General features: G+C 34.3%; 1 protein-coding gene across 3 annotated transcripts in view; it reads right to left on the reverse strand.

Moving 5' to 3' along the window:
- The window catches only part of LOC132716194 (uncharacterized), a 65,090-nt gene that overhangs the window by 27,420 nt on the left and 18,627 nt on the right, over positions 1-19,043 (reverse strand). For 2 of the 3 annotated variants that reach the window (XM_060699406.1, XM_060699419.1), the window contains exons 3-7: positions 13,522-13,634; positions 12,196-12,308; positions 9,673-9,736; positions 1,258-1,368; positions 275-378 (exon numbers count right to left, since the gene is read on the reverse strand). In XM_060699406.1, coding sequence (XP_060555389.1) covers positions 275-378; positions 1,258-1,368; positions 9,673-9,736; positions 12,196-12,308; positions 13,522-13,603 — 474 coding nt within the window. In that variant the 5' untranslated portion in view covers positions 13,604-13,634. The remainder of the gene's footprint in view (positions 1-274; positions 379-1,257; positions 1,369-9,672; positions 9,737-12,195; positions 12,309-13,521; positions 13,635-19,043) is intronic. The other variant, XM_060699413.1, reaches the window with a different exon arrangement.

The following is a 19,043-nucleotide window of genomic DNA, read 5'->3' on the forward strand; positions in this document are numbered from 1 at the left end:
CATTCTGAAAATGTAGATAATTAGACGAATGAACTACAGAGCCACTTCCCATCGGTAAAGTTATGCGCTTTTACAAATTAGAAAATAAAAAATAATTAGAAACTGGAATCACATTAAAAAAAACTCAGATCATAACGTTTGCGTGACAGAAAAATAAGAAATTTGTTGCAAATAATAATTCAGATAAAAATATATTAGGTTCGTTTAATTCTGTTTTTTCCAAAAAATAATAGATATGTATGTCTATTAATATAACAACAAACTGATATCATACGCATGACGATGACTGCTTGAGAGTAAAGTCACTCACGTTGGTGCCATCCTTTTCATTGAATGCCACTGCAACATCATCTTTTGCTTCTCTTTTATCATCGATCACTGAAAGCGTTACAAATTTAACAAGCCGTTGAACAAACAACAACATTAGTGTGTGTCTACATTAAAAGTTTATTTTACCAATTTAATAATTTTACTTTGTAATTATAAAATAAGACAAATATATCAGAATGATGTCATTGTGCGAATTGCAATTGAACTAATTTGTCAATCAAGAACTTATCAAGATTCGAGATTTCAAAATTCAAGATTTTATTTCAAAACGTATAAACGTTTACAATGTTCGTCGCCAAAAAGCACAAAGGTGGTTTCAGATAAGTTAAGATAAATGAGAAAAGTATGTTGTAAACTGAATATATTATCATATAATAAGTTGAAACAGTTATGTTCTGTTCTGATAATAAAATAGTTGGCCCAAATGTTATGTGAATTTTGCGCATTTGGTATGCCAGTGAGCGCAAATGAAGTTGTCCGATGTCATGCTATGATTTATTTTACAGGAGAGATATTTACTTTTTTACATTATTACGTCATTCAAAATGGTCTATGTATAGGATCGTGCTGAAAATAGGTTCTGTTTTACCTATATAACTCAGACAAAAGTTATTATATAAGTAAATGTCTCGCCTTGAAAGTAATTAAACGGTTTCATGTTCCAAAATTGAGCATAGTTGTCAATGTTGGTGAATATAGAAATACTAAAAAACTGGTTATTAAAATAGTTTTAATGTCGTCTTAAAGCAGGATTGTTTCGGTAAATCTTGAAATGTTCTTTTCTTTGATGATCTTTCAATGATTTAAAGTTTTAACAAGGTGGTAATGAATTATTTTTTGAAAATAATTATCAAGAATGGAATATGGAGTACAGAATAGTTGACAACACGCTATACTTTGTCAATAAAAATCATTATCAAAACTTACCAGTCTTCTTTTCTTTGATGTGTTTACATTTTCTCCCTACATACTCTGTAGAAAGTTTCGATTTCCTCCCTGGTGGCATACCTTGTTGAAGATCTGTACCACATGAAGCTACTGAAATGTTGTACAAGTTTTAGAAATTTAGTTACAAACTTTAATCCCTATCTCGCTAAATATCTAAATAAACGTGTCCAGTTTTCAATTTGGACAAAACCATTGATCGATTCTACGGAAAAGTTCAAATATGTTCTGACTGAAAAGCGAAAGGTGCAAATCTTGACAAGTTGGCGGCATTGGTTGCAAAGGGATATTCAGTTGCCGCCAGGTGGCTAGAGGTTAAACACCAAGAATGAAAGAAACATTCCGAGATGTAATGACAGCACAAAAGGAAATGCGATATTTGATGTTTCAAATTATGGTTTGATTTTTAGAAAAGAGTTTTTAGTTAAGAGTCTAACGGCATTTTTTAGTACAAGCAGGTAGTCAATCGTTTTTACATAATTCGGGTATGCTGAATCCATTTTTTGCTCTACCACGGCTGTACTTTAAGTCCTTGACCTTCAAAAGGTCAAATCAAAATGGCCGCCATTGTACTTTACCATCTACTTAAAAAAATTATTTTTTCTGGTACATATCGTATCGTATTTCCGTTAATCTACATGGAATAAAGTTTCAATTACTTTAAGGAATAATTGGCTGATAATTATACATGCTTTACACATTGACTGCTATGCCGGCCATCTTTGATTTCAAAATGAACACCTTTTTAATAAATATAAGTGCTTTTACACAAATGGATCCTTCTGTAGGAATGAGTATCAAAAATTGAATACTAGTAATGATATGATCAACATCGAATTGTACACACTGTGTAGGTATACTGCACACTTTAATTTACATCATTACTTCAAACTATCACAGGTCATTCTTTTTGGACAATTAATCAATATCAGGTATCTGAGATCCCAAATGTCTTATATAAAACCTGCACATTTTAATTTACCATTAGATGTTTAAGTATTCTTTATTTTGATAGAATAGCATTTGTGTAAACATTTATGGACACTAGATCATTTTATAATTTGAATGCAAAGAGTCAAGGTCAGTATGTAAATATTTTTAAAATTGCCTGTCATCTTCACAGGTCAGCGACTATGTCTTTGAGCCCGCATGTCTTTGCAACAATATCTTTTGTACGACCCGATTTCAAATAGAAAAAAAACAACAACAACAGAATCCCAAAACAGCGATCAAAACAGCAAATTTTAAAATGTTTTAGACTCGATTTGATTGAGCCTGTACATGGACGTTACTGAAAATTGCAAAGTACCGTCCAAGCACCCTAGCTCCGGCCTACGCAAAATTCATATATCAAAGGGGAAAATTGTGAGATTTGGAATTTAGAAACATCCGCAGATGTGTTTATACGATACTTTTTATTGTTGTTTTGATAAAGCTACTTTATAAAGGGTCGTATTTATCAATCAAACTTTAAACATGCCTAGACATGGTTAAAAACAGATCATCTATTTATTAATTGAAATAAACTCAAATAAATGGTAAAGTCATTTTAATCTTTATTATCTTTCACCTTGAAAAAAGTCTCGAAAACATGAACCATAAACAGTCTACGAGCTTGCACTGTCTTACGGTTAATGAATAATATAGAGTAAAACATCATAGGTCTACCGCAGTACCTGCATAGAAGATTAGACAGTTAATTGATATATACCAATTCTCAATTAATATATTGACGATTCACTGCTGTTTACACTTTTTTATTATTACAGAATGACTTGATAGAGCATTTTGGATTTTTGCTACTAAATTATGTAAAATATATGACGTCGAAGCCTATGTCTTTAAATTTTATTTACTTAACTGAAAATTCGAGTTTTTTGCGTTTCTCTTAATTCATTGGTATTTATTCATTGTCTTAGTTTATGACTACCCAGACAATTAAGTAAAACAAAGATAAACAAGGGCGTGCAACTTGAAATGTCTCCGAAGCTCGGCTCAGTTAAGGATCCATTACCTTTGTTGCTGGGCGTGTTGAGGCTGCGTTTATTGAATGCCACCTTTCTTTGTTAATCTTCTTTTCCATGTTTTACATTGAAGGCATGGTCACTGTAGTCTTACAATGTGCTTATAGTGTGCAGTTAGATAAAATACGTTATAGAAGCAGTGCAGGAATTTGTGGTAAGTAGAAGTGTGCTTATTACAGATTTCTGCCTCCACTTATTTGCTTTTTACAGACATTAAACTCAATATAAAAAATATTATAACAAACAGACAAACGGTTGAGGATATTCTAGTGTTTAATAACATACTGATATGAATTTCTTTTAATTCCATAAAGTCCGTATTATTACTCGTTTAATATTCTATTAATGCTAACTTATAAATGTTCCAATACTGACTCATGAGGCATGCTTAATATCAGTTGTGTAAAGGTTAACAAGACAATGCTAGATGCACAATGTCTAAGCTCTGGGTATAGTTTCACGCAATAAATCTTAAATGTGTTTCCCTTTATAAGTAATATTCATAAGAGGCCAAGTCCAGCTTTCTGCACATCAATTCATTTAAATGAACGAAAAAAGCTTCTCCTAAATAGTTTTAATTTCTATTTATCTAACAAAAAAGTTATTTAAATATTATTACATTTAATTAGTAAACAAAGAACATTTACAACAAAAAAGAACTCATATTCGCTGTAGTTATAATTCAATAAATATATATTCATTTTTATTATTCATCAACCCTGTGTCAAACCTGTCTCTTTATATCCGCCTGACTCAATTTTTATGTTCACCTTAATGTTTATATAAATGATTTAATACTGCATTGCTCCAAAGATCAATAACCGAAGTAATGTTTCTACGATGGGTGTTCAAAAAGAAATAGGACTAAGAGTCTTGTATCTTCACATTCCATTAAAGAACGGCAATGGTAAATTGCTGTCTACAACGTAAGTTTATTGAATTGTTACGCTATATGCGTGTTCCCCGTAATATTGACTTACCATGGTACCACGCACACGACGCAGCGCATCACAACTATTTGAAAGCTAATTTGTACTGATAGTTTATTCATAATTTGTCGTCTGTTTTTCCATATATTCCACCAACACATGTTATCATATTTAAGTGACATTTTGTCATAATTTGACTGATTTTGACAAGAAATAGCTAAATTTATTAAGTTTTTGAAAGCAGTTATGATAGCGGTAAATGTAGAATTATGACGTTCGTTGAAAAATTGTGCGATCGTTGAATTTTGCCATTTCTATTGTTAAAACGTTTGAAAAACTTTAACGGTATTTTTTCTTTTGCATTAACAATTTGACAACCTAAAACGGGATTACGCCTAAATAATTGAAATGGAAATTCATTTAACTCTTGTCACTTTTCAGTCTGAGATGAACTGAATAAAAGTAGGAATTTCACTTGTCATTTAAAGACCCTTTAAATAGCCATAGCTTGTTACTATTAACCGCTTGCGACACTTTTAGATGAACTCGATGGTGAATGTTAAGGAGATCACATGTCTGATTTTGTCCCTTAAAGATTCAAGGTTAAACATGTGTCGTTAAATGTATCGATTTATACATGCTAACAAGTGGAGATCATAAAAGAATCTTATGCAAAGTATGTGTTTGAATAGTTTCTTAAAACATATAAAATAAAAAATTAACATTCACTTAAAGAAGATAGAGGAAAAATTGTTCAGAATAAAATAATTTCAATAGACAACAATTATTAAGCTGATATTTTTTGTGTCGAAAATGCAATATATTCTATACTTGGTTTGCTTATAAGTCAGATTTGTTTGATTATTGGATAAAATCATGTATATACGTACCATATATAATTATGATTTAAATGTCGTGTTAAAACATTTAAAAATCTTAAATATATTGTGAGTCATTGTACTTTTTTCAAAAAGTGTCAAACCACAGTAGTCAATTCTTTTCAATGATTTTTTTACAGTATTAGACATAATACAATGTGTGTGACCGTGATTATCAATGATAGCCTTGCAGCCACTTCTCATACTCTCTCATAGATTTCTGATCGTTCTAATGGGTACCTATTCTTGTACCAACATGGCTCTTAGCTGGTGGATGGTTCTGGGTTGCAACTGACGGGCTGAATTACTAATCTACAGCTCATTCCACATGTGTACTATTGAATTTAAGTCAGATCAGCGAGCTGGCCAGTCCATGCGCTCAATAGACTCCCTCTCTAGGTAGTACTGGACCACCCTGGCCCTATGGGGACGAGCAATATCGTCCATTTGAATGAACTGATCGCCGACTGCTCCAGTAAAAACTAACCTGATTGTCTTAGATGTCGTCTATGTACCGCAGACCTGTCAATGTGCCTCTATTAAGCACAACCAGGTCTGTTCGTCCATCCCAGCTAATGCCTTCCAACACCATTACTGGCCCACTTTCGTAACGGTCATGCTCAGCAATATTTGCAGAATGAAACCGTTCACCTCGTCTTCTCCAGACTCTAGCACGCCTATCTGGGAAGTCTATGCAGAACCTGGACTCATCAGTGACCAGAACGTGTTTCAAGTGTTGCATGGTCCACCGTGTAAGCTCCATGGTTTCATTCCAAACGGGCCTGACGTTGCCGACGCGTCAAGGGGATAGGTATGCATGGGCTTCTCGACCGCAAATTACTTTCACGTACCGTCTGCGTGGACACAGAGACTCCCGCATCATAAGCAAGGTCATTTCAAAGAAAGATTACTGTCGAAAACCTTGCACGTCGTGCCTGAATGAGCAAAAAACGATCCTGAGGTGGTAGTGTGATCCTTTCTCGACCTCCAGCATGCCTCCTGGCAGGTGAAACATGTAGCCGGTTTCTCCTCCATGCTCTGGTGATGACGGTGTGGTGCACACTAAGCGCCGCACCAACCTGGCGGAAGGTGGCACACTGCTGCGCCATCCCTTTAGCACTTCATAACTCTGCTTCTCTCAAATGCCGGCTAATGTTAGCATTCGCCATAGCGAAGTGACAGATGTAAGAAAATGTAAGTCACTGAATGACATAAGCCGGTAATGTCGCCAAACAAAAGACATGTGATTTTACTTCCCATCAACAACATGAAACTATTAGGGTGCATGCTTTCCATTCTACCTGAACGAGTTGTAATGGATTAGTCAACACGGATTCATGTCAGGGGAAAACATTGCTGAATCAGTATTTTAAAAAATTGGAAATAAATTGTGATAATATAGAAATAAACTTATGGTGCTTAGCTAAAGTTTTGTAGTATATTATAGATCAATTAGGGGATCAACATTTAAAGTGGAAAAGAGAAGACAATGGCGGATTTTGTCCCAATTGGTATTGGCTAAATGCTTAACTTTGACAAAATCGTAGAGGACCAATTACTTTCATACAAGTGATCAAGCATCTGGTATTGCATGACAAAAGCTCACTATTGTAAGAGTACATATAAACCAACTTTATATGGATTATGTTATGTCTGACCAGATGTTTAGGAGAAAGTGATAAGGTGATTTGCACACAAAAAACGCGTCTTGGCGTTTCTTTCATTTTTTTTCTTTTTTGATATCAGAAATATTTAATATCTCATCAGTATTAAAAAGAATCTTTAACACAATTACCAACGTCCTCAGCCTTAGGGAAGTATTATATGAAGAATAAAATTGTGCTATTTCAAAAGATTGAGGTATGGATCAGGACTTTTAGTCCAAAATTTTTATCAATGCTAGATCTGCAAATGCCGCAATAAATTTATTTAATAATGAAATCAAATTAAATGACTCCTATGTGTCAATATAAATATATCAATGTGTTTATCAATATTTCAAAACAACAAAATGTTACAAAGCAGATAAAATAGTGAGGAAATGGTCAGTGTAAGAAACTGGAATCACTGTACTAGTGCAATGTATGTGAACAGATACAAAGATTATGATATCTTTAAATTGTAAGTGTGACCTTGTAAGACCGAACTCATAAAGTGCGACCTTGACCCTGTAAGTAGTGGTCTGGTTTAGCGCATGACGCATCGTCTTATTATAACAAACATTTGTGCCGAGTTATTTCAAAGTCCTCTGATAAATGACAAAGTTATGGACCGGAAACGAAAGTGTGACGGATGGAGAGACGGACGGAGGACGGAGCCTATTTCTATATCCCCCTTTTTTCTTCGAAAAGGCGGGGTACAATTATGTTATTTCCCAATTTTAGCAATTATGTGATAGTGTCCGTTTTTAATATGTCTCTTAACTTCAAACTTGAAATAGCTACTTTTAACCTCTCAGTAAACCTGAGAAATTCAGAAATTCTGGTGGTTGCAGTTTTAATCCAAATATCTTGGAAATTGATGAGGAAGATTGGTTTCATGATTTCTAGGTTCAAATATGGATCATCCCCGGTCAAAACCTAGGTCACAGGAGCTAAAATAAGAAAAATATTGTTAAAACTGTAGCTTTTATCAAAAAATTCTGGAAATTTGTCAGGAATGTTGTTTTCATGATTTTTGGGTCAAGTTCGAATATGGGTCATCTCTTCTAAAAAAACAAGGTCACAGGAGCTAAAAATAGAAAAATCTTGTTAACACTCTAGTGGCTGCAGTTTTAATAAAAATATCCTAGAAATTGATCAGAAAGGTGGTTTTAATGATATCTAGGTCTAAGTTTGAATATGGGTCATCTGCGGTCAAAAACTAGGTCACAGGAACTAAAAATAGAAAAATCTTGTTAACAATCTAGTGGCTGCAGTTTTAATCCAAATATTCTGGAAATTAGTCTGTAAGTTTGTTTTGGTGATTTCTAGGTCATGATTAACTATGGGTTACCTGGGGTTAAAAACTAGGTCAAACCTCCCCAATATGGAGAAACCTTGTTAACACTCTTATAGTAACATATTTGACTCAATTGTCATCAAACTTGATCAGGATGCTTGTCTAGGTAAATTGCTTGGAGATTTCAGAACAAAAATCAACTGTGATGAAAAACTAGGTCAAATGAACTAAAAAAAAGAATTTGTAAACGCTTTAGCGGCTACTGTCGTTATCCATTTATCATGGAAGTTGGTTTGCAAGTTTGTTTAGATAATTTCTAGGTCAAGTTTGAATATTGCTCACCTGGGACCAAAAGTAGGTCACACTGCCCAAATATGGAAAATATTGTTAACACTCTAGAGATCACATTTTTTATTCAATTTTCATAAAAATTGGTCAAGATGCTTGTCTAAGTAATTGCTTGGATGAGTTTGATTGGTCAGGTGAGCGAGCTAGGGTCATCTTGGCCCTCTTGTTTTAAGAAACTCTTTTAAAAAGTGTACAAAGGTGCAATTGTCTCCCATGAAATACAGACCACACAATAACTCAAGGTCATATTGGTGAACATTTACATTAGAAACACTTTGTGAAAAGAATAATATATCTCTAATACTTATTGCTTAAATAATCACTGTTCGTAATTTGGATGCGAGGAATTAAATCATGAGGGTGTAGGTCGAGCAATATTATTCTAAGCATACGAACTGTATTGTATTGTGTGCTGCAAAATATGACAATTATAAAAAGATTTAAAATTGTAAAATTCAGATTGTCTAATAGTTTAGAGGTAGAAAGCTTGATTAATCTGCAAACAGTTGCTGGTCCAAGTGTTAGGAAGAGCTCATTTTACATTATTCGTCAATTTGCAAAAGTTTGTACACCACTAGAACAGATCTTATGAGAATAAGGAAATCATTTATGTTTCAGCTGCTTATATTTTTATCTTGTTTCTATTGGAGTTTACAGCTCTTTCAAAAAAAATTATTTTAGCAATATAGCGGCAATAAGCTACCAACAGTATTTCTCAATTATGTATCAGTATAATTGTTTCTCCGAAAATAGCTACCATCTTCTCCATAGGATTAAAACCTGTGGTACTAATCATTCCAAGATTAATTTAAAACCGTCGCGAAGTGCACCTCACAAACGTATCTATAGACTATACTTACACTGAGCTTAATTTACAGTCTTACTTATTGCGTTATGCCGTTAGTATATCACTAACCTTTTTAACTAAAGATAACTTGTATAATACATGGTTTTGCCATGGCATTAGCGGACTTGACGACCTCCGCGTCACTCTACAATCATTACTTTCAAAAGTCTGTCAATTCAGTGCGTTAACATTCATAATGGTGTTTTCTTTAAGGTTAAATGGCAAAGTTTTGGAAATATGTTCAACTTCCGCGTGTTCCTGCATTCGTGTTTGTGCTATCATTCTTTAAATTATCATTATTCATATGATTTTATGCTATTTCACTGTTACAACTGAGGAGAAATTGATGGAAAAAAATATATGATTGACCCTTTTTTAAATTTATCATTTATTACATGTGTTTATTTATTTTAAAGAACAAAGTAACAAACCTGTCTCGTTTAGGTGTGGCTTAGCCGTATGTGAGAAGTCTTCTTGTAAACCGCTTTTGCATAACTGAAAAGAACAATCCAAATAGTCTTGCAATTATAATAGTCCATATTTAAATACTCTTTCAAAGTCATTAACACGTCCAGATAGAATTTAAGTTAACAATTGAAGCAGAAAAATATCACTTGTGATACAACATTGGATAAGGAGAGATCGTCAAAGTCGGTTGGTGGTGTGTAGTTATATCTGTTAAAGGATCCTACCTGTGGATCTAAACGTCGTTTTTTATTGCACAATTTGCATTTCTGTTTTCATAACTTTTTGGCCCTCTGTCCTTACGCATGAATCGGGTACCGGGTTTTAGTTATTTATAATATAACATAGATTTGATTTATCTATTATAATAAAATAATAATTGCGCTGTTCACCCCTAACGCCTCTGTTTTATATCATTTGTCTAGGGTAAACATTTCGTTCTATCAGTTAGACGTGATATTTATATATATAACCAAATGCTGGGCCTGAATAGCATCCAATCAAAAAATCTTAAATGTCCGTTATGTTATTAGACAACATGAACGAGAGCAAAAACCACGTCAAGGCTCTTTTTTAATTTCATTCTAAACAAATGTTCAAAAATGTAAATATCAAATATGATTGCAGAAACGAACCATTTGCCAATAGAAAAATGTAGAAAATATTTTTGAACTGCTAGTTAAGAACACTTGAAGTAGAACAGACTACCTAACATTTTTATCAGTGTATTATATTCCGTCTATTCCATAGTTGCTTTAACTTTCTTTTCCTACTGAAATAAATAATATTGTAAAAAATTATGTTATTTTTGGATCTAAATGATAAAAAATAGCATTAATTTTTAAAAAAAAAATAAAATGCATACAATTTTGATTGATTAAAAACGTTTGTGTTTAAACTGTTTGTTTTGTTCTGACAATTGGAGTAAAATCATTGGACATGGCAAAAAGATAAGTGATCTCTAAATGTGTTGGAAAAGAGAGGACAAAACAGTGTTATGGCAATTTTTTATAATTAGGATAGGGTTATGATACGGTTTCATAATTTGTCATTGTTTCCGGTGTTCCTCAATCAGTGAATCTGGTTAAAACTTGCTCCACCTCCCCTTAAATTAACTTTAGGAGGACGATGTACTTAGTTAAAGTTCTTCGTTGCAATTTGGTAAAATATTTTCTCGTTAACACAATCTGCATGTCCAAAATATAAGATTAACTGGTTAGTCAGATTATTGGGAAATCCCAACTTAGGGTCATCGGTTTACATGTATTTGGGAACGAGATCTTCAACTCAACTTTATCTATCATCTTTTAAAGACGACCCTCGAGATATTTTTTTCCCTTTTATTCAGTATGTGTGGGGTTTTAAGATATCTATTTTACATCTTATAAAATATAACCAATTGATCTCATGGTTCTCGTTAAAATAAAAATAATTATTGGATTAATTCTTACCAATTTAATTTTTTTTTCATTTCCAGAGTCCAAGACATTTAATTCAGTGCCAACCATACCAAAAATAGCATCGTTTATTTTCAGAGTCAAAGAAATCTAAACCAAATGCATATATCGTTATTAACAGCCTCATTTTAATTTTTGGGAGTCCAAAAATCAATATCAAATCTCCATTGTGAAAAATAAATGTCATTGAGAACAATACTGATTCTATTGACTCTGTATATAGCTGCGAATGTTTTTCAGCATCTGCTAGCTCATCGTATAACAGAGCCAGGTTAACATGACCATCCCCCGCCGAATGCATTTGCACATTGGAAGAATGTATATGTAGTCGAGCAGAATAATTCAATTTTTAGAGGTCTTTTGTTGGCTGAAGTGATTACAGATTTGAGGACCAAAATAGAGAGTTCCCAAGTTGCGATGGCTGCTGCAAGTGACTGCGGCTTTGAAATTCTCCCCCCTCCCCAATATTCTCCGGACTTGGCCCCCTCTGACCTCTACCTGTTTTAGAAACAGAAAACCAAGCTTCGTGGTAGACATTTTGGAAGCAATGAAGGTGTCATGGAGGCGGTCAATGAGTTCTTTGAGGACCAAATTAGAGAGTTCTATTGTGAAGGATTAAACGTGTTGGAGCACAGGTGGGCAAAGTGCATTGATGTAGTGCATTGGGTTTCTGACTACCTGAAAGTACATAGGGCCAAGAACTTTTTGATCAATCCTCGTACAGCCGGGTATCCCAGTCAAATTGAATATCTATGCATTATCTGTGACAGTAAGGGAACAAAATGTTAAAACTTATACGGCGTTTTAATCCGGCGAGTTTAATTTGGTAGTAATTAGTTGACTTTGCGTAATTTCTGCAATTATTTATTTTATATATTGAACAAAAAGTTAAATGTTTATGATGAGAAAAATATTTTTCGACATTTTATTTGTTATTATTAACTCGAAATTAAAGACTCGAAATTTTGAGGTATTAGAATTATTACAAAGTAAGTTGCATTTAACAAATATGACAACAAACTGAAATCATACGCATGACGACGACTGCTTGAGAGTAATGTTAGACACGTTGGTGCACTCCGATTCATTGAATGTCACTGCCGCCTTGGTAACATCATCTTTTGCTTCTCTTTTATCATCGAAAACTGGAAGCGTTACAAATTTTGCAAGTTATGGAACAAATAGCAACATTAGTATGTTATTTTCTAAAAGGTTTATTTTTATTTTCAAATATATATTTATTCTCTTGAAATAACAATTGATACATGTAATGATTAAAATTTATCAAATACATCAGACCTATGCCATTGGGCGTACTGCAGTTCCGCTAATCGGCCATTCAAGAACGTATCAAGATTCAAGATTTATAAACTTCAAGACTTTATTTCAAAACGTTTAAACATTTACAATGTCCGTCGCCATAAGCAAAACGACAGTTACAAATAATAAACGTGAAAAGTGTGTAGCAAACTTAATTAATATAGAACAGTTCTGTTCTGTTCTGATAATAAAATATTTGACGCAGAAAATACGTTCTTAATGGCCCAAGAGTTTCCTTTTGTTTGTTTGTTTGTTTGTTTCATTTTACGACTTTTCTAACAATATTTCAGTCATATAGGCGGATAGTTTCCTAATCATCGTTTCTGAAGAGTTTTGCCAGTACTAGACTACCTTCCTCCGCGCTAAACTACCACAGCATCTCCCTTGGATTGACCCACGCCAGAGAGGTAACTGGATTAGAAGTCATCGACTTTTACCCCTCGACCACGGAGGCGTTACCTAAATTTTGCGCACTTGGTATGTCAGCTAGCTTAATGAAGTTGCCCGATGTCATGCTATGATTTATTTTACAGAGAGATGTTTCCAAAAGTCATTCAAAATTGTGTATATACATGAACGTATTGAAAATAGGTACTGTTTAAGGTAGAATATATACCTATATGTGTGTGTCAAAAATTAGTATAGTTGGAGTGAAGATAAAAATATTGAAAATCTTATTATTTACATATTTAAAGCTATCCAGCTAGCTTACGGAACGTTGGTGGTTCTACTCAGGTGTCCGTTCGTTCCTGAGATAATGCGAGGTCTTCCTCCACCAGTAAAGCTGGAACGTCGCCATATGACCTATACTGTGTCGATGTGAAGTAAAACCCAAACAAACAAACGTACATACATATTTAAATGTCGTCAAAAAGCATTTGCGAAACATCTTGATTAATAGTCTTCTTTCAAGGTTAGTTTTAATAAGTTGGTTATGAATTTTACTTGTAAATAATTATCAAGAATGAAACATGGAGTACAGAATAGTTGACAGCAATCTATAGTTTGTCACAAAATAAATTCATTATCAAAGCATACCACTTTCGTCTTCCTTATTTTTAAGTTTTTTCCATGCATACTTTTTCTTTGTAGCAAGTTTCGATTTCTTCTTTGTTGGCATACCTTGTTTACGATATTACCAGATGAAGGTACTGAAAAACGTTTTACAAGTTTTACAAATGCAGTGAAAATGTTAATTCTTAATCCTATATTAATAGACGTGCCCATTTCTCAATGGGATAAAACAACTTATCGTTTCTACAGAAAAATTCAAATATGTTCTGTCTAAAAGGCAAACAGTGAAGACCTTGACCAGTGGTCGGCACTGATTACAAAGGGATATTCAATAACGTTATAAGTCAAGAAAACTGCACTGATTTATCGGCGTGTGACAAAGTTAGAAGTGTTCAATTTTAGGGGAAATCCTTTCGTTTCGTTCAAAGCCTTGATAATGACCGTGTTGTCACTCCAGAGAAGATGTGTAAGCGGCAAGAACAGACAGAAAGATGTCATAGGACAAAATATTTAACTGTATTTGTGTTCAATCGCGTCATATTCCAAATATATTTGTATTATCAACTTTTGGCGTAGGATATATACATGTAACTTTGATAAATTGTTATTACTTTATTATATAAGCATATGCCATTGTCGACGTAGCCCAATCGATAGTTATTTGTGTATTTGATTCGACAAAAGACGCAACTCCTGTAAATATCCAAGACAAAACATTAACATAGCTACATATATGCCTATGACAAAATGTAAAGTACAATATAGAATTTAACATCAATTGCTATAGATCGTATGTTGATATAAAAAAGAACAGAAAGTGACAGAAATTCTATTTAGTCTTTACTAGTACTCGTTAAATGTACTGTGACAGGGCGGGAACGCTAAAGTCAATACCTTAGGAAAATCTAACTAATCAATTTTAAAAGAATATGTCCAATCTGACTACACAGGTTTTATTAATATATTAAACAGTGCTGACGAGCATCATAATGCTTTGGACATAAATAATGTTCATTATCTATATGATACTAAACGATACCCAAGATGGAGTGCATTTTGTTTCATGTTTCATAAAACTTCTGAAGAGGTTTACTAGATCATGCTGCATATAAAAAGTCTGAGTAATGTAGTTACAACAAAAAAGACGTGTTTCTTATTCATATTCAAACATGACCTAGAATCATCTAAACAAACTTTCAGACCAATTTCCAAGGTATTTAGATCAAAACAGTAGCCACTAGAGTGTTAACAAGATGGTTTTTTTTTAATTTTTAGCTCCTGTAACCTAGTTTTTCATCCGATATAACCATGTTCGAACTCATCCAAGCAATTACCAAGATAAGCATCCTGATAAAGTTTGATGACAATTGAGTTAAAAGTGTGACCACCACAGTGTTAACAAGATATTTTCCATATTTGGGCGCTGTGACCTAGTTTTTTACCCATATTTTAACTTGACATAGAAATAATCAAAACAAACTTTCAGACCAATTTTCAGGATATTTGGATCAAAACAGTTGCCACTAGAGTGTTAACAAGATTTTTCTATTTTTAGCTCCTGTGACCTAGTTTTTCATCCGAGATGACCCATGTTCGAACTTATCCAAGCAATTACCTAGACAAGTATCCTGACAAAGTTTGATGATGATTGAGGCAAAAATGTGACCACTAGAGTGTTAACGAACAAATGTGGACGGACGACGGACATTCAACGATCCTAAAAGCTCACCCTGAGCTAGCTCAGGTGAGCTAAAAACGGTTTAAATCACTTGATAATGACAGGTAGTATTACCTTGAGAGTGAAAAGACTTGAAAATGATTATGTAATCAGATTATCTTGACAAAAATACGAGTATAGACAAATGGTGTAATTCACCCTGTGCATTTTGGATTTATGCAAAGTAGCTGGGGTATACATGGTAACAAACTGTTTATTCAGTATTGCACAGCAATCGAAGATGATTGTTAACACTGTTTATAATTAGTGATTTATAAAAGTATAAGATCTATTTTTAACCGCAATTCAGTTTTGGCTTTTGACTGGTCTAAAGTTTATGGTCATATTAAATTTAAGTTCGCACTATGTTAACAAAATACGGTAGAACTTCTATGTGTCGAGTCTTTATATGATTCTTAATTTTATGTGTCAGTTTTTTCGATGTGTCTAAGTATTCACGTGGTCAGTAAAGAAAAATTCGATAATATTTTACCATGAATAAGTCAAAGTTTTGCAATCAGTTTGACAACTTTGATCTGGAGATATTTTTGACATCTTTTCTAGCCGCGATAATGATTTCCGATTAACTTGTAAACTGATTTTAATTACACAGCCTTGCGTTCCTGTTGTTTTTGTAAGCGTTTCTATGTCTAACAAGGGTGCCATAGTCACAAGATACGCCCGTTTACGAAAGCTTTAGATGGAGATGGGGGCATTATGGATAAGTGTTATCTAGCAAGCAAGTTTTTATTCTTGGCACTGTGTTGTTAAATGAACCTTAAAACAAATCAGTAGGGAAGATATGCACAGGATGTGTGACCTTGACCTTGGTCGCAGGGACCTGAATTTTATGCACGGCACTCAGCCTCACAATGATGAACATTTGTGCCAAATTATATTGAAATCCCTCTATGCATGTAGAAGTTTTGCTCCAGACAAGCGTTTTTCTATGAGCTCTAACTGTGACCTTCACCTTTGACCTAGAGACTTGGTTCATGTGCAGGGCACTACGTCTCATGGTGGTGAACAATTCTATAAAGTAACATTAAAATTCCTCCATGCATGTAGAAAATATGCTCCGGACAACATCTGGATATTTAATCATCTCCAGTGACCTTGACCTTGCAAATATTAACCTTAATTAAATGTGTCACACCTGTAGTCATGATAGTTACCATTTGTGCTACAATCCATCAATAAATGATGACTAAATGGTCCCTATACACATCTTCAAATTTTTATCTGAACTTTGACCTCTATGTGTAACATTGACTTTGGTCGCAGGGATCTGAATTTTGCGTGCGACACTCAGCCTCTGACACAATGGTGAACATTTGTGCCAAGTTATATTGAAATCCCCCTATGAATGTAGAAGTTTTGCTCCGGACAAGCGTTTTTTCAATGAGCTCTAAGTGTGACCTTGACCTTTGACCTGGAGACCTGGATCATGCATGGAGCAATACATATCATGGTGGTGAACATTTCCATAAAGTATTATAAAAATTCTTCCATACATGTAGGAGATATGCTCCAGACAAAATCTGGATATTTCACCATCTTTAGTGACCTTGACCTTGCATATATTGACCTAAAGTACATGTGTCACAGCCGTTGTCATGATAATGACCATTTGTGTTACAATCCCTCAATAAATGATGATTAAATCGTCCCTATACACATCTTCATATTTTTATCTAAACTTTGACCTCTATGTGTGACCTTGACCTTGGCTGCAGGGACCTGAATTTTGTGCGCGACACTCCGCCTCACAATGGTGAACATTCGTGCCAAGTTATATTGAAATCCCTCTATGCATGTGGAAGTTTTGCTCCGGACAAGCGTTTTTCAATGAGCTCTAAGTGTGACCTTGACCTTTGACCTAGAGACCTAGTTCATGTGCGTGACATGGCTTCTCATAATGGTGAACATTTCTATGAAATTTCATTAAAATCCCTCCATGCGTGTAGGAGATATGCTCCGGACAAAATCTGGATATTTCATCATCTTTAGTGACCTTGACCTTGTATATATTGACCTAAATTATATGTATCACAGCCATAGTCTTGATAATGACCATTTGTGTTACAATCCCTCAATAAATGATGACTAAATGGTCCATATACACATCTTCATATTTCTATCTGAACTTTGACCTCTATGTGTGACCTTGACCTTGGCCGCAAGGACCTGAATCTTGCGCGCGACACTCCGCCTCACAATGGTGAACATTTGTGCCAAGTAATATTGAAATCCCTCTATACATGTGGAAGTTTTGCTCCGGACAAGCATTTTTCAATGAGCTCCAAGTGTGACCTTGACCTTTGACCTAGAGACCTGGTTCATGTGCGCGACACTGCTCCTCATAGTGGTGAACATTTCTATGAAGTTTCATGAAAATCCCTCCATACATGTAGGAGATATGCTCCGGACAAAATTGGACGCCGCCCGCCCGCCCGACCGACCGCCAGGGGCGTTCCCATAATACGTCCCGTTTTTCAAACGGGCGTATAAAAAGTACATGTAATTGTAATTTAATAACTAAAAAATTCTGATTTAAGATTTTATTCTAGGGAAATACATTTTATTACAATTCTTAATCTTTGAATGAGCTGAACTGATAATTACTTGAAAATTAAAATATAATTAAATTTCTATGAGAAAGTATTTACATTTGATAAGGTAATTGCTGTATGATCTTTATGAACAAATACCAAGTCTACAGAACACCATAGTTATCAAAGTTAAGAATCTTGACCAATGAATGAAACATGTGTAAATAAATGTTACATTCTTGAGAACATACTCAAGTCCAAGAAAGAGGATTATTGTATGCCCTTTGATTAAATTCTATTTTTAGAATTGAAAGTGAAAGTAGATCAAGGGGAGTAATTGTGTAATCATATATGAACAAAGTAATAACTTTGTTGTCGCCCTTTGATTAAATTCTATTTACAAAATCTGGATATTTCATCATCTTTAGTGACCTTGACCTTGTATATATTGACCTAAATTATATGTATCACAGCCATAGTCTTGATAATGACCATTTGTGTTACAATCCCTCAATAAATGATGACTAAATGGTCCATATACACATCTTCATATTTTTATCTGAAATTTGACCTCTATGTGTGACCTTGACCTTGGCCGCAAGGACCTGAATCTTGCACGCGACACCCCGCCTCACAATGGTGAACATTTGTGCCAAGTAATATTGAAATCCCTCTATACATGTGGAAGTTTTGCTCCGGACAAGCATTTTTCAATGAGCTCCAAGTGTGACCTTGACCTTTGACCAAGAGACCTGGTTTATGTGCGCGACACTGCTCCTCATAGTGGTGAACATTTCTATGAAGTTTCATTAAAATCCCTCTATACATGTAGGAGATATGCTCCGGACAAAATTGGACGCCGCCCGCCCGACCGCCAGGGGCGTTCCCATAATACGTCCCGTTTTTCAAACGGGCGTATAAAAAAAATACTTTAATGGTCATTCTAATTACCGCAGTTGTATTTGCTAAGAAAAATGTACAAAGTAGTCCATTTAAGATCTTCGTACACTCTGTGTCGGGTGACAATCACACGTGATATATTTATTGTAAGCAGGTTTAGTTATTGCCCTTTCCTTTCCCGTTTATTACGTCTTTGGAAACTCGCTGTTAAACGTCGACGGCTGGAAATTTCGTCTCTTAATTGAGACCGATTCATGAGAAGTAGTCTCGATGTGTCGACGTTTTTACGCAAGTCCCTTCAAATTACATTCTTTCAATAGTTTGATAACTTTTGTACTGATAATAATAAGAATATGTTTAAAGATATAGAAAATTTT

This window comes from Ruditapes philippinarum, unplaced genomic scaffold (assembly GCF_026571515.1).
Source record: "Ruditapes philippinarum isolate M1 unplaced genomic scaffold, ASM2657151v2 ctg1714_1_1_1_1, whole genome shotgun sequence".
NCBI lineage: Eukaryota > Metazoa > Mollusca > Bivalvia > Venerida > Veneridae > Ruditapes > Ruditapes philippinarum.